The 17,571-nt window shown below is 39.2% G+C and overlaps 1 protein-coding gene across 3 annotated transcripts in view; it reads left to right on the top strand.

Annotated features, from left to right (window-relative positions):
• Positions 1-279: 279 nt before the first annotated feature.
• LOC144064173 (frizzled-3-like) overlaps positions 280-17,571 on the top strand; it is a 33,265-nt gene continuing 15,973 nt past the window's right edge. For all 3 annotated transcript variants that reach the window (XM_077586444.1, XM_077586443.1, XM_077586445.1), the window contains exons 1-6: positions 280-392; positions 1,180-1,655; positions 13,857-14,053; positions 15,111-15,573; positions 16,147-16,446; positions 16,525-16,776. In XM_077586444.1, coding sequence (XP_077442570.1) covers positions 1,455-1,655; positions 13,857-14,053; positions 15,111-15,573; positions 16,147-16,446; positions 16,525-16,776 — 1,413 coding nt within the window. In that variant the 5' untranslated portion in view covers positions 280-392; positions 1,180-1,454. The remainder of the gene's footprint in view (positions 393-1,179; positions 1,656-13,856; positions 14,054-15,110; positions 15,574-16,146; positions 16,447-16,524; positions 16,777-17,571) is intronic.

Below are 17,571 nucleotides of genomic sequence, written 5' to 3'. Positions count from 1 at the left end.
ATATGAAACTCCATCCATTTGTTTCCTCATTTGTCACAATAATATAGATCGTATTCAATCCAGAAATGCGCTTTGTCCGTTAATTATCAGATTTCTTTCATTTATACTGAGTTAAATTATAGAGTATAACGAGTCACAATTGTAAATGGCTTCCAAATCTCCTTAACACATCTACCAGTGCTTTTATTTTTTTAGTAACAACCGGAAGTTAAGTATGTATTGTTGAAACTTGAAGCAGGCACCACGAAGAGGAGGAGGGGGACAGCGGTGGGGTGAGGACAGGAGGAGAGGAGGGTGCGGGTTAAGGGACACTTTGGTCACACATTGTTACCAACTCGAGGTGCGGCGAGGACATCGGATCACAACACGTGAATTTTCGTTCTGGTGGCCCGGTAAGCTTCCTAATGTTAATGTAAATCTTTAAATCATTTGAATATTGCCCGATGCGGGGTGTTTGTCGCTTCCACCTCTGCCAGTGATCCGCGATAGCCTGCGTGGAATTACATTAAGTTACACCGCACCGGTGTGGAGGTGGCACAAAAGATCCCCGTGGTTGTTATTGTTTGTTGTGGTTTGCATTACAATTTGGATTGGTAAATTAGGCTGTTATATATATTTATATATATGTGTGTGTGTGTGTATGTATACAAATCACTAATTGCGGGCGAAGGAAGAGCAGTGTGATAACGAACTTGTTAGCTAACATTTACGTCATCAAGGTTCGTCATTTTTTAATGTCCTGGCTACTAAATAGTCTTAATACGACTTGGCGCATTTACTGCTTTAAAATGCAATCAGCTACATTAAAAACGTGGACATTTGTAGGAAATGAGCATCCATGCATTATGTGTAAAGCAATTGATTTGTTGTGCACGGGTGTGTTCAATCAAAAAGCTATCATGGTGATTTTTTAACTCTCACACAAACAATACACATTTTGTCAATTGTCAAGTCTTTTTAAACTAGTCCTATGACCAAAATAGCGTTTTTGTTCGAAACCACTCTTGATATAAACATAAAAAAATATTTTTCCAATCATTATGCACTTATTAAATTGCATAGAATTGTGTATAATTTTCTAGGAGTCCAATCAAATGTAATTTTAGCCATCATTTGTGTATATTTTGGATACAGTATGTGAGGAAATGTGATTATTTAGCTGTTTTGTACCTTCTTCAGATTGTAGACTATAGGATTCATGCAAGGTGGAGGAGGGAGAGTCATATGAGTCATTTGGTCAAAGCGCAGCATCTTAAAGGACCACAGCATCTTTAAACCAATGGCTTTGCAATGACTTAACCACAATGGACCCAGGCAGCTTCAACCATGGCAGACCATATTGTTGGACCCTCACTGTCTTCCTGTGAACTGAAAAGACGGAAGTGTTTAAGTGGACAATCCTGAGATTGCACCTCTCCTTCAGCCTCAATCAGCTACTTTGAAGCTGGTCAGTCATGGGTCCGCTATGGGTGCTGTCAGTGTCCATGTTGACGGCGTGTGTCGCCATTCCTATGGACGCTGTGGCGGGGAGCCACAGCCTGTTTACCTGTGAGCCCATCATGCTGCGAATGTGCCAGGGGCTGCCGTACAACAGCACCTTCATGCCCAATGTGCTGAACCACTACGACCAACAAACGGCCGCTCTCGCCATGGAGGTAAGATACAGCATAAAAGATGTTTTACGGTAGCGGTCCCCAACCTTTTTCTCACCGCGGACTGGTAAATCTCTTTCTATTTTCTTGCGGACCGGCTAATGGGGAGGGCGATAACTTAAGACAAAATTGTGTGGGGGTGGGGTCAGTGCACGAACGACACCCACGATGGCAATATAAAAAAACAAGTCCCAAGCATAATAGCAATTATTATTATTATTATTTTTTTAAATTATTATTATTATTATTATTTTAACATTATTATTATTATTAGTTTTTTTAAATTATTATTATTATTATTTTTTTTTTAAATTATGATTATTATTGTTTTTTTAAATTATGATTATAATTGTTTAAAAAAAAAAATTATTATTATTTTAAATTATTATTTTTTTAATTCTTATTATAGTATTTTTTTAATTCTTATTATAGTATTTTTTTAATTATTATTATTTTTTAAAATATATTATTATTATTTTTAAAAAATTATGATTGTTTTTTTCTAAAATATTATTATTGTTTTTTAAAAAAGTTATTATTATTGTTGTTTTTTTAAATTATGATTATTATCATTGTTTTTAAAAAAAATATTATTATAATTATTATAGTTTTTTTTTAAATTATTATTATTATTGTTTTTTTAATTATTATTATTGTTTTAAAAATTATTATTATTATTATAACAACTTTTCTCATTTCAAGTAGGAGGGCAAGATAGAAAACGTTAATATACGGACCGGTCCGGGTCCACGGACCGGTCCGGGTCCACGGACCGGTCCGGGTCCACGGACCGGTCCGAGGACCCGGACCGGTCCGGGTCCACGGACCGGTCCGGGTCCACGGACCGGTCCGGGTCCACGGACCGGTCCGGGTCCACGGACCGGTCCGGGTCCACGGACCGGTCCGGGTCCACGGACCGGTCCGGGTCCACGGACCGGTCCGGGTCCACGGACCGGTCCGGGTCCTCGGACCGGTCCGGGTCCACGGACCGGTCCGGGTCCACGGACCGGTCCGGGTCCACGGACCGGTCCGGGTCCTCGGACCGGTCCGGGTCCACGGACCGGTCCGGGTCCACGGACCGGTCCGGGTCCACGGACCGGTCCGGGTCCACGGACCGGTCCGGGTCCACGGACCGGTCCGGGTCCACGGACCGGTCCGGGTCCACGGACCGGTCCGGGTCCACGGACCGGTCCGGGTCCACGGACCGGTCCGGGTCCACGGACCGGTCCGGGTCCACGGACCGGTCCGGGTCCACGGACCGGTCCGGGTCCACGGACCGGTCCGGGTCCACGGACCGGTCCGGGTCCACGGACCGGTCCGGGTCCACGGACCGGTCCGGGTCCACGGACCGGTCCGGGTCCACGGACCGGTCCGGGTCCACGGACCGGTCCGGGTCCACGGACCGGTCCGGGTCCACGGACCGGTCCGGGTCCACGGACCGGTCCGGGTCCACGGACCGGTCCGGGTCCACGGACCGGTCCGGGTCCACGGACCGGTCCGGGTCCACGGACCGGTCCGGGTCCACGGACCGGTCCGGGTCCACGGACCGGTCCGGGTCCACGGACCGGTCCGGGTCCCCGGACCGGTGGTTGGGGACCACTGTGTTACGGGGTGTCAAACGAGATTTTATTTTGAGTTACAATGTGCAGTAGTTACACTTTCCCCCAGCAAACTGTTACAACAGTAAAATCCTACAAATGTGTTTGTGTCTTTTACACATTGTTCAACTATTTTTTGAAAATGCGGTTTTTGTTAAAGAAAGATCTTACATGTCAGCATTTAAATGGCATATGTGGCGAGCCAAATATGGCCGTCACTCGTTGAGTTTGACTTTGACATCGGTGTAACCTGTTAAAACAATGAAATAGAGAACATTTAGTCAATGACACATTTCTTTGATGAGAGGCTCATTGGATTCTCGCTTGTACCTGTTTGTAGTCCAACTTGAAAGTAGTTTGTTGACAAAACCATGGATGCTCCCAAATGGTGATCAAGCCCGCCATTTTGTATATATCGAGTACATGATTAAATAAATAATAGTAAATAATAAATATTACTTAATAACTCCTTAAATTTTTTGTGATGATATTGTTGTTGAAATGAAAAAATAAATTGCTGATTTATAAATTAATTACTACTCAAATTTTAATGTACAGGAGCAAAATTGAATCATTCATGTTCTACTGAACGCCAAAATGCTTTGTTTCACATAGCTGGAAGTATGGATTCTGATGAAAGCGTTGATTACATTTTAATTTTTATTACTTCTTAACATTCTGAATATTATTATTTTACCACAATGTGTTACATTTATAGTTTATTTGATTGCCTTTTGATTAACCGATATTAACAAACAAAAAAAGTCAGGCAGTAGGCAGTCCATTGACTTAACATCGCTTGTCTGACTTCTACTGTATGTTTTTATTTTTCCATTTTTACTGAGGATTTTTGGAATATTTAGAGAAGAAAATCCTTCATTACAAACAAGAACAGGAGCATCCGCATTAGTATGCTTGTTTTTAGAATCCCAAAAACTAACAGGAAATTTAATAAAAAGAATATCTCAAATTTGGTAAAGATACTCTATTTATTGATGGCCAAATCTGTTCCATATTTGATAAAATGATTTTATTAATCAGAGCGTGATTTTCTTGGATCATTTTTAATCAATTGCTTTATCTGTTAAATTTGAACTCAGTCTTAATATCTTATAGAAAGCTATTAATTTATAACTCAGCATTATTATTTTTTCATGACTTAGGATGGTTAGTTCTCTCTATATTAAAAAAACACACAAAATAAATTAAACCCTGTAAGATTTTATATGTAGAGGTTTCATGACCTAAGAGTATTTTAGTGTAATAATAGTTAAGTTGATGCATTGGTTTTCTATAATTACTATAATTTAACAAACTAGAGAAAGCAGAAAGCGGAATTTCAAACTAAAATGTAAAAACACAAGAGCATTAATGTAATCTAGGTGTGGGCAAGTGCTGGCTGATGCTTTTTGCTAAAATTTGTTTGGAAATGTATGGAGTTTGCAGTTTGACTTCTTTGTCTGTGGTGGAGTCATTTTCACTCTTTTTCCACTTTGATACTAGGTGTCATATTATTTTCTGGGGTACAAGGCTTATTCTACAATATAGGGTTTGGTTCACAGCATTAGCATAATTTTCACTGGTTTTTCTCTACATAGATTGGACACTAAATTATCCCGAGGTATGAGCGTGAATGGTTTTCCGTCTCCTTGTGCCTTGCAATCGGCTGCCCACCGAATCAGGGTGTCCCCCGCCTCCGCTGGGATATGCTCCAGCAACCCCCGCGACCCTTGTGAGGATAAGCAGTTCAGAAAATGAATGATTGAATTTTCTCTACATAAAACTTGCACTTTCAGAACGTTTATATAAATGAAGATAGCGGGCTTATTTCATATTTATTATTAATATAAAATACATAATATAATTTGTAATCCTACGTTTTCATTGATTGGCTGGACTTAGACTGCAAACATATACCTTAATAATTTCATATTGTTTTTTTACTTACTCTTTTTCAATATTCATATCATTTATTTGAAACTAACTCACAAAGGCCTCTCATATAACGTGCAAAATGATTAGACCTGAAGTCACAGCCTCCAAAATGGATTAACATTAACATAATGTTACTGTTAGTTTTCATCTAAAACACCAATAAAATGTGGTTTTGTTTAGTTTGGCTGAAATAGATCTTACTATTTAAGCCATCTATCAAATGCCTTTCTTGAAAGACTAAAATTGGCAAGCAGTAATGTTTTTAGCGCCTATTGTATTTGAACAAAATAGATTTTATTTACTAATTTTGTGCAACATAGAAATATAATGTACAGATTGAAAGATGAAGTGAAAAGTCCAAATGTAGCTGGATTTTCGAATGACCAATTTGCAAAAGAACTTAATTTTTTTAAATATGTCAGTAAAATATCAGTTTCACTGTGGATATTTGCTTCTGGTTGATAAATCTCTACAATATCTCAAAGGTAGGATCCTATTTTTGTTGGATCTTAGTCCAAGATTTAGCCTTAGGTATGGAAGAATAATTTTTGTTGTGTTGATAAAATAATTTATAAACAAATACCTTAGTAATAGAAACATATTTAAAATTATTTTTTAATTGTTCTCTAAGCAGAGAATTAAAGTACTCATATCTGTATAAAACAAGACATACATGACTCTTCTGAAGCGTCATATTGCATTGTAAGTACTACATATGTGTAACATGATATCGTTGAATAGGTGTTTTCTTCTTAAACTGCTTCCCAACAGACATCAACACACTAAATATCATCTCCACTGTGAATAGTTGCCTATGTTGCCTTTACTTTTACCACAGGATCAAAGTAATAGCCTACTTTTTAACTGGGGCCTGGAGTGAGTTACCAAAACATTAAGAAGAAAATAAATTCTTAATATTATTCCCCTAGGCCAGCGAGAACAGTGCATTATTAAATGTTGGTTGTCCTAAAATGGTTTCTGTCTGGCACATAGAGCACGTTTATAGTGATCCACCTCAACATGAAGGTATATTCTAAATTTGAGTGTTTAAAGACGTTTCTATTATCCACTTGAGCGCAATGTGAGCTTGCTTGCGGTTTGTGACCATCGATGGATTAAAGATAAAAATCCAGTGGTTCAGCTTTGTTTATTTCAGTTGATATTTTCGGAGCATGGTGATCCCATAGGCTTCCCTTTCCTATTGTCGCCCCTTGACCATTACATCAGTGGTGTTGAAGTGTAGCGCACCAATCTGTGCCCATTCTACCTCAACTGAGCAGGAGAAGAGTTAAAAATACGAGTTATGTAACCTGAAGAAAACACACCATAAGTGGCTGTCGGGCACCATGTCGCACACTTTGTGCCAGTTTTGGAAATTATGTTTTTCTGGCCATGCACACGCATCATGCCATTCTTTCTTTGTGAAGTATTCCCTTCTATTTTCGTTTTTTGAATTTTGCCGTCTGCAAATTACTGTAATTTTCCGACATCAAGGCGCCCCCGAATTTAAGGCACTTCCAATGACTTTGATAAGAAAACTGCATTTGTTCCACATAATTCAGAGAATACAACAAAAAATGTCAGCATGTTAAAAGAAATTATCTCGGGAATTGTTCAAGCTTGCAAACTGATTTTTAACAGTTTAAGACCGGGGTGTCCACACTATTCCAGAAAAGGCCGTAGTGTGTGCAGGTTTTCGTTCCAACTGGCCAAGAGGACAGCTTTTCACCAATCACGTTTCTTAAAAGTATAATCAGTGGATTACAGTTAGGTGCTGCTTAATTAAGACCTGTCCTTACTCAAAGCATGAGGAAAAAGTAGCGTTTTATTGTTCGAAATATATATTTTTAATTGCAATCTTGATGGAAAAAAAACTTTTCTAATAGAAGTCGTTTATTATAAGCAAGTGCGGTTGATTCAAATACCAATCATGGTGTGTGGTGGAACCCTGAAGAGAAGAGCACTTCTGGCTTTGACGGTGTTCACTTGGATTGGTCATGGTTGCTCAATTAAGTCTCTTTTAGAGACCAGAAATGCTAGTTGGGTCCGGGAGAAAAAAAAGGAGCAAATGGGTTCCAAATCTCGAGAACCGTTGCCCTGTTTCGCTCTTGTTATGTGGATAACTCGCCCTAGATCCAGTTCATGGGAGAATTGAAAGCCTTTAAGTTGTTCAGGGCAGGCAAATGAGAATTGACAGATGATTTTAAAAGGAATTAGGTTGCTTGAATAGCCAAGACAATGATGATGAATGCTGTGCACCGTGGAGAAAGTGGGAGTTGGACTGGAACCAACGCCTGTCGTTCTTGGGGTTTTTGTGTAAACCCCTTGAACGTATTGTGTTGCTGGTCTATTTTAGGCGGTTCAGCTGGTGTATTTTGTTCGGAATGGTCTATCTGATTCTTTTCCCCATGCCTGGAAATTAAAATGTTACACTTGAATTTCAGGAATTCTTCCAGGTTAGAAATGTATTCATATTTACTCAAAGTTACCATTGACCTTATGTATTCATTTTTAAAAAATGGTGTCATATAGTGGTATAATTATGGTACATGGTAAGATGAGCTTTCTGTTTTCGGCATTCCTTTTGGCTCAGCCATCTCATCGTTGACCGCCGAATGACCTCGGTGCCCAAGTGGGACAGACGCCTCAGGGCTGGGAATTGGTTATTTCTGGGCCACAATGCTACTGTGCCGAAGTCTCCCAAGATAAGTGGGAGCGTAGCGGATTTGACTGGCATTTACAAAAAGAGAAAAGAAACTGGGTAAAATCCCCTCTTTGGAGAACCTTGAATGTGGACCAGCGTGGCTTCATCGTAGTGAATCACTCAACTGTCCTGGACATCCAGAACAGATGGCCTCACTTTACAGTACGTTCCCATCATATTGAGGATAAATTATATTGAGTGGGGGCCGTTTATTGCTACCTTGGGTATTCTTACCTGAATAAATGTACTTTTGATGAGAGCAAATTTAAAATAATTTAAAAAAAAGAGAGAAAAAAATGATTAAGGATATTTTTGGGAATATACCAAATACGCAAGTCTGGAATACCCTCAAAAAATTTTCGTGTTTTACTCTCTTGACCATATTGAATCTCGAATATTTTTTTTGCAAATAATTTGTTAAAATGCGGTCTCTTGTAAGTGTGGAAAAATGATTCAGTATTTTACATGTGAATTATTATTTGTAGAACATGTGTACTACAACTTGTACACAACCCAGTTACCATTCATAAACTTTTTATGGTAGACGAAAAATCACATAATATCAGAGTTTTCCAAAATAATTGGTCTTGTAATTGTGTGTCCTTTTACTTTCATAAAAGTTAGACCTAATTAATTGTAAATACCCTTGTTATGCATGCAATCAGAATCAGACCATTACATTTTTTTCATTATTTATTTACATATGTAATTTTTCCCTCCTAGTCAACATTAACAGCTAGATATAAACAGTTTATTCTACTTCTAAGGAAAAGCTAACATTGATACAAATTTGCAACTCTGTTACTGTGATTATGCTAAATATAGTCTCTAATAAAATTGTTACCATTGAGCTGTAAACTTAGCTAATTCTACCTTGGATAGTTTATTATTGGTGAATATAGTTTAGAAAATTGGAAAAGTGATCAAGTTTCATATTTTTCACAAATCCTACAATTGTGGAATTACCTGCTATTACTAGGTAATTATCTCATGTCTTAAGGTTCTCAATACACATACTAGTACTAGTATAAAAACAGTAAAATATGCACTTTTTTCTTGTTATTTGGTGTGTGTTTTTTAATCTTTGGGTTGCAGCCATCATGATAACAGTACAAAAGAAGACTGAGTCAATAACCATGGCTTTGAAGTAAGGTTCAGGGTCTGCCAAGGTTGCTGATACATGTCAGAAATATGTTTACAATACTTTCAGTAGCATGGCTAAGTCTATCCTTCTTTGTTTAGGTATATTTTACCTAATTAAAAACGCAGGGCATATGATACGTGTTTTACTCTCCTTAATGTCCTGTTTAAACTAAGGATGTCCGTCCAATCACGTGATTTGAAATTCCAAGCACATCATTTTTAGAAAATCGAAAGCAGGTGAAAAAAAATTAGTTTTTAATTATTATTATTTTTACAAAGCAGCAAAATTTATTGTTAAGGAAAACATGTATGTGATACATTTAATTCCCAGATATTGGATTGGTACTTGGTATCGGCAGATCCTCAAAATTAGGCGCCTCGGACTAAAAGTAGAATGCAAAAAAAATAGGTGATAGGAGCAACTCTTGTTCAAACCCGTGTGTTCACTTCCTTCCTAAGTGTTCATTCTCAGGTTTACAGAAAATGCAGCCAGCCGTGTCATGTTACAAGTGTTTCTCAGAACAGAGTGTCTAGATGTGATACTCCACCCATGCTGTGTTGAAGCAGTTTCTGAATGAAATTCTGATATCCCTAGCTAGTAAAGATATATCCCTACTAAACACTTCTGTATAAAAGACACACAACACGGTCTGGTAAATCCAACTCAGCATGACCTCGGCTTTAAAAGACTCTCTTGTTTTATTTAATGTCCAACAGCGTGTTTATTGGCTGCTGAGTGAATGAGAAGCTCATCCAGGGAGCGAGGCGCCACTACTGTGAGTGCATGTACACGGACGTTACACACTGGGGCAAGGTTTTCAAACACTTCCTTAGTGCTGAATGACACAAATGACTCGGTCGACCCATCCCTATACTCTCTCACAACAACCCCCCCACCTCTTTTGTCCTTCCCCTCCCCCTATGCAGGACTCACCCGTTGCCCAGGAAACTGTCCCAATTGTGCTATTAACAAAGGGAGTCAAGGCTTTCTTGCCTCCCGGGAGGTGGTCGCCTCCGCCCCACACTCTGACCTCCTCGAACCTCGCTCAGCTCTCGTTTCCCCCCCTGAGTGATGCATCAGCCGTTGCCATGGCGTTAAGGTTGGAAATTTGAGGAATTGGAGGGAAAATAGGTTGATGAGAGGGGGTTGATGGGAAGAGAAGGTGACTTTATGGGAGGTATACGATCAGATTCCGCCATCGTGATCATCAGTCACAGCTGCCTTCATTAAAAACGAATTCCGTTCGCATTCACAAAGACATATGCTGCCATGTATGAATGCACTTTATAGGATTAGGCTGTATTAATAATGGAGAGGAGTCTGATATTAATCATATTCAAAAGTGCTGCATAATCAGTAAACTGCTCAGGGGTGAATCTCAGGTCAAAGTGTTTTTTTTACAGTCCTAATAGTTGACACAAGGATAATTTCACCGAAATAGTTATATTACAGAAATGTAAACGTTGCTTTCTGCTTTCAGCCACAATCATGTTTGGCATTTGAAAATTGCAATTGTAATCTTTGCCAATAACGGTTAATATTTTATCAGAAGTGTGTTTCCCTCTCGTGTCTGTTTGGCCATCTGTGATCGGGATTACGCAAGAATGGGGTGATTGTCTTTAAATTAGGTGAATGGGTGTTGCCTTCTAGAGGGCATGAACTCTTCAACATATTTTGAATACTCATCATCACAATTAATTAAATCACCATAACTAAACCACAGTAAGACACCAGACACCAATTGCAGGGCCAATGTAATTAATGCTGCCTAAAAAATATTGATTTAATTGATTAAATATACAGTTTAAACTGTAACAATCAAACCTGTTCTCAAAACACTTGTATAATTTCTTCCTCAATCTATAACATCGATCAATTATACAATAACAAACAGATAATGATTTTTTTAAGCAATACATGATATCTAGCATATATATATAAAAAAGGTTGCACTATTTCATTATGGAATTTGTGCATTTCTTAGACATTTAGTAATGAGGAAAGTAGTGTTCAAGCATACAAAATGACAGTGTAAGCGCAGCAATTGTATGACGGCACTAAAATATTTAAGATTTTTTTTCTAATATCTGCACATACTACATTGGAAAGGCAATTCGAGACAAAACACTATCTGAGATACTCGCATTAAATTAGATAAAATAGTTCTGTCATTTAAAAATGTCTTGACAATGGCTATTTTGCACTACTTCATGGAAATATTGGCTATTAGTTACATTTCTCTGCGGTTACACAAATGAACAATGAAATTATCTGTCACTTAAACAAGATTCTTTCCGCTGGGATACACGTGATCAAAGTATGTGTTTAAAAACCCCTTAGGTATGAATCCATATTGCATTTCTTATGTGAGAAAACACTAATGGTCAAAATATTAGTATTTTTTCCTGCTTGACTTTTTTTGATAGTCACATGTGGAGAAGAGATTCTATTATTTCTGCTGGGCCCTCCCCAACATAGAAAGATTGTCTTCCTTGACACAAATTATACGACTGCCAAGTCTTTGGCGCAATCCTTTCAAATCCTTGGGTGTTACAAAGAGACAGTAAAGGTATAAATAGAAATAGAATAGTAAATGGCTTCCATAGAAAATGGCTTCTATAGAAAATAACGTGAACAGCAAACCATCAATAGGTGTTCATTGTTGTACAATTTTAAAAAGAGAACTTTAACAACACAGCAAATTTGTACGGACATTACTAAACACAATTTTGTAATACTATTTTTAAATATATTTTAGTTGACATTTTGAAATTCAGCTCCAACTTTAAAGAAGAATGCTTGTTGAATTCACAGGCAAAAAGGCACGCATGAATATTTGCTACAGTAAGTCTAGGTTGATTGAAATGTTATTGTAGACCATGCCAGACTTTACCTGTGCAAGCCTACATGCAAAGATAATTGAACCAGCGGTTGGCCAGCTGTTTCTCGTGTTGCCATTAACATTCAGTCCCCCATGGAGTAGCCCCCTCAGGCACTATTGAAAGGATTGATGCTATAGGAGTAGCCAGGGTTCTGACAGGCATAGTATATCTACGCCAGCCCCTGCATGGTGGCTGTTAACTCTTGGAATAAAATGGCTGTCGGCGTAGTGAAGAGGTGGAGGAGGGGAGCTTCGGAAGACAAACTTTGAATAGTGATGGGGGGTAAAAATAGGCGAGCATGGTGAATAGGAAGAGTATATCACGAGCTCTTTTTTTATAAGCCTACATTAGCTGTCTTTTGCTTTGTGTGTCCAGCTATGGCAGTGTCGCTCCACTGTATCTATATGTTGCCTTAAATGAACTGTGTTAGTAGCCTGAAGTAATTTAAGCCATCCGAGATAAATATTCAAAATATTGAATAACGTATTTTAACACAGTGAATGCATACTCAGCAACTTAGGAAAAATATATAAAAAAAGCTAAAGGAATAGCTATGTTTTTATGTTCAATTATTTTTTTCAGATTCAATGTTAATGCTTAATACCAGTAAACCACTGAATTATTTTGGTGTCTGACTTAGTGAAAAAATTGTCTCAATTTCACCCAGGAAAAAGATTCAGTGTGAATGGAAGAAATTTTATTTGCAGTTTTGACATGGATGCAAACTCCCAATTTGTTAGTAAACACAAGTCACAAAGCTTTCTATTTTTTTTAGGTACAACTTCATATTGTTGTTTAAATGTTTAAGAATGTTTAAATGACTGAGCCGTCACTTTTCCTGAATATAAGGGCAGTGAGTGCTTTTTGCACTAAAGTCCAAGTCATTATAATCCTTTTATAGATAAACGCATCACATGTGGGTGGCAGTCTGGCCTAAAACATGATGCTATTGAGTTGATTTAGAAAATATTCTTGGGACTGAAACATTCTTAAACAATCTCATGAGTACATTCAAATTTAAATATTGTGTGCCAAATATGTGTTTATCAATTTAAGTTTGAAATTATGAGTGTTAGTAATTTTATTCCATCTCATTTTAAAAACAGTCCTAAAATTATTTTGAGTGCACATTTTTAAGTGGCTAAAAATCACCAGCAGTTCTCAGAAGCAGAATACCCTCCCCTCTACCAATGCAGACAAATAAATTGCCCCCCTCCACCATCTTAACTCACCCTTCCCCCTCTTTCTTTCTGCTGCTGTCTGTCATCTAGCTTTAGTTTGGTTTGGTCTAGAGTCCTTTGACTGAAATCCTTTCCACATCAGGTGCACCCAGAGTTGTTACAAAGGCGCTTTTTGACACCAATTTGTATGAATTTTGTCAAATTTCAATATTCACAAGTCATGTCATTTCTTCCCATTTCTAAGTCCTTGATTTCCACTCAACTGAGCAGATCTGGATTCATGCTGTTCTTTAGACTAATCAACAAGGGCTTCATCAACATTTCCTCACTTTGAGCAAATTATCCAATCAACTAATGATTATATTGCCCATCCCCTGTCACAGTCCTAATTGATGATGATGAGTGTAATCGTGTAATTGAAGTACATTAGTGTACTTCCCTTGTTACTTTAGCTTATGTGTACACAGAGTGGCTCAGTGTGTCACTCGCTCACAGCGTGGTCCTCCTTACTATACAAAAGCCCCGTCAGCAGCATTACATGTGTGTGTTGGAGGTTGATGAGAAGGAAGATGCACGCGGGGGGTGCAGAGGATTATTAGAGACAAGGGCCAGTGTTGTTTTTACACTCATCAATTGCAACTGTCAGACGACATGCTCCGTTGCCCCTTTTGTGCGTCTTTGTCCCACATCTCACAAAAGCAGAAAACACTCAAAACACACTTCCCGTGTCTTCTGTGCCCCCTCTGTCTTTCCCCGACAGCCCTTCCACCCCATGGTCAACTTGCAATGCTCTCCCGATCTGCGGACGTTCCTGTGCGCCCTCTACGTGCCCGTGTGCACCGAGTACGGCCGCATGACACTGCCCTGCCGCCGGCTGTGTCTTCAGGCCAAAAGTGACTGCTACAAACTCATGGACATGTTTGGCGTCAGCTGGCCGGAGGAGATGGACTGCAACAGGTTGGTTACCGACAGCAGGTTCAAAACAGTAGCCTAGTCAGTGTGACATCTGTTGACAAACATCATGAAACACACTTGTTCTTCTGTCTATTTATCAATCAAGGTTGTCATTTTTCAAGGGAAGCAAATGCTCCTTACACAATGAAGAACAAACCTACTATAAAGTACACTGTAAAAACAACAATATTTTCAACAAACCCTTACATTTACTGTTAAAGGATTTTTTAAAAAAAAGGGAAAACTATTTAACTGTTACTGTCAATTTAATTAATTCACTGCCATTGACATCAAATCCATTTGAACTGGGATGGCTGGTATTAAATGATTACATTTTAGCACCATTATTGGAGATAGAAGTCCATTTGGACCGGAAGGGCTGACAACAATCAAATGATTGCTGCCAATAGCAGAGATTTAGTTAATTTCTGAAGGTCAAGGACTTTAGAACAGTACCAAGGTTGTTGATTTGTGGTGTTAGTGTGTTGTTAATATGACATTGCTATGTCGACGTAAACATTTGTGATGCACAGATGCTATTTTTTACTCCCCGTTTCAACACCTGGTGGTGCGGCAATGGCTGATGCCAATACTGTGATTATATTACAATATTATTAGTATATTATTAGTATATAATATTATAGTAATATTACAATACTAGGATCACGACCCCGAATTACATTTTTACGGATAAATTAGACTCAACATTTGTGGTGCAAAGAAAAGTGCAATACAGTCTGTTTGCACTAGGGTTTAATCAGGTTTGTTTTGATTGTGAAATTGGAAAGTTGGGAATGGCATGTCAATGATTTTTTTTTTTAAATAAATAAATAATTTTTAATTATTTTTTCAAACCAGGATCAGACCCACTGACCAATCAATCCACTGCTGCCAGGCACAGCAATTGATCAAAATGTTTTCTTCATTATATTAGTATTTGGTATATATCCAATTATTATTTGTTTTTGGTATAATTTGTATTCTAACAATTGTTAGTGATCCTGATGAAGTAGTAAACCCATATTACATTGAAGTGAACTCAACCGTATCATGTCTGCAGGTTTCCGGACTGCGACGATCCGTATCCGCGTGCCGTTGACCTCCAGTCAAACGCTGACACGACCGAGCCCGCCATCCCCGTTCAGCGCGACTACGGCTTCTGGTGCCCCCGAGAGCTGAAAATAGACCCAGAGCTGGGCTACTCCTTTATGGGAGTCCGCGACTGCTCTCCACCTTGCCCCAACATGTACTTCACTCGCCAGGAGCTGTCTTTTGCCCGCTACTTCATCGGCGTGGTGTCCATTGTGTGCCTATCTGCCACCATCTTCACATTCCTCACCTTTCTCATCGATGTGTCTCGCTTCCGCTACCCGGAACGACCAATCATCTTCTACGCTGTGTGCTACATGATGGTGTCCCTCATGTTTTTCCTGGGTTTCCTGCTGGAGGACCGTGTGGCTTGTAACGCTGCAGTTCCTGGCAGGTTTAGGGCTTCCACTGTCACTCAGGGCTCCCATAATAAGGTGAGGACGCATAACTGCAGTTTAGATTTTTGGGGGGGATATACTTATATATATATATATATATATATATATATATATATATATATATATATATATATATATATATATATATATATATACATACATACATACATATATACACACATATATATATATATACACACGTATACACACACACACATATATATATATATATATATTATCGCGAATTCACCTCACGATTTTTTTCGGCTATTATTTTAAAAAAAATATTATTTTTTTAAAGTTCATAAAAATGTGAAAATCCACGCTGAAACTCTTAAGCGTAAGCCACTACCCTGTCTTCCGCTTGCTACTAGGCACTGTAGAAAAAAAAGTACTTGTAAGGGGGTGACCATACTTCGCTATTTTCCGATTATCGCGGCCATGTCTGCTCTACATTAACCGCGATATTCGAGGGATTACCATATCCCCAGAAAATCTAAATTGCTTTGTATTTTTAATTTCTTCAGGTCAAATGTAACTGATATTTTATATATATAAATATATACCTGCCTTGTAACCTAGATGATAATCACAACAACTCTTTTCCAGGCCTGCACCCTCGTGTTCATGGTTCTATATTTCTTCACTATGGCGGGAAGTGTGTGGTGGGTCATCCTTACCATCACTTGGTTCCTGGCCGCCGTTCCCAAATGGGGTAGCGAGGCAATCGAAAAAAAGGCTCTTCTCTTCCACGCCTGCGCTTGGGGCATCCCCGGCGCGCTCACGGTCGGCCTGCTCGCCATGAACAAGATCGAGGGCGACGGTGTCAGTGGCGTTTGCTTCGTCGGTCTGTACAACCTGCCGGCGCTTCGCTGGTTTTTGCTGGCACCACTGGGAGTGGATGTAGCGGTAAGGAATACGCGATGAGATCACGTCGTTATTTTAGGATGGAATAACTGACTCTTGTGTCCTCCCCTAATATGGCAGGTGGGTGTGGTACTGCTGCTGGCGGGAATCGCAGCTCTGAACCGGGTCCGCATGGAGATCCCACTGGAAAAAGAGAACCAGGAGAAACTAGTCAAGTTCATGATTCGTATCGGCGTGTTCTCTGTGCTCTACCTGGTGCCGCTGTTGATCGTTCTGGCCTGCTACCTGTACGAGAACAGCCACAGGACCGTGTGGGAAACTACATGGATCCAGGAGAAGTGTCGAGACTACCATATCCCGTGCCCTTATCAGGTAACATCCAGTGGCGGTCCGTGAATTTCCTAGTGACGCCTTCAGCTGTCGGAATCAATCCAACCCTCAAAAACTATTTTATGGCTATAAAACCTCTACTGCAGCTACAGCTGCAACACATAAAAAATCATCAATAATAACCTCATACAATTGAAATATTATTTAGGAATATAACCATATTTTACTCACCAAAATCCATCCTCCTTTTCATGTGTCATTTTCCCTTAAATAGAAGCAACCGTGTGTACTCAAGGGTTTCCAAAAACGACAAGGTAAGGTGTGGCCACTTCATGGTGTAGAGCAGACATGGGCAAACTACGGCCCGCTAGGCCTTTTAATCCGGCCCGCCGACGTTGTCCAAATTATATATATATATATTTTTGCGGTCAAAATACAGGAAATCATTGGATGACCTGCATGAGCAATTCTGCCGTCGGTTTTGTGATTTTGGAAAAATTGACAGCTGGTGTCACTTCCTTTCTCACAAGACCCGGAAACGGTTCCACAGGAGTTGCAGTTGGAACTAATTGATCTCCAATGTGACAAGTTCAACTCCCTGAAAGTCTCTGAGTTTTAGGCTTCATTAAGTGCAGCCAAATTTCCAAACATCCAGAAGATGGCACAGGGGATTCTGGTATTATTTGGTTCTACATATGTGTGTGAACAGACCTTTAGTCTGATGAAAACCAAGAAAGCACCCCATAAATCCCAGATGAGTGATGAGTATGTTCATACTTTAGTCCTTTTTTCTGTTTATGTTTCATATGTACTGTTAACGGATGCAGTTTTTTATAT

Source organism: Stigmatopora argus, chromosome 19 (genome assembly GCF_051989625.1).
Source record: "Stigmatopora argus isolate UIUO_Sarg chromosome 19, RoL_Sarg_1.0, whole genome shotgun sequence".
In the NCBI taxonomy this organism is placed as follows: Eukaryota; Metazoa; Chordata; class Actinopteri; order Syngnathiformes; family Syngnathidae; genus Stigmatopora; species Stigmatopora argus.
The sequence above is the reverse complement of the archived record's forward strand: the minus strand, read 5'-3'. Positions and strand labels throughout refer to the sequence as shown.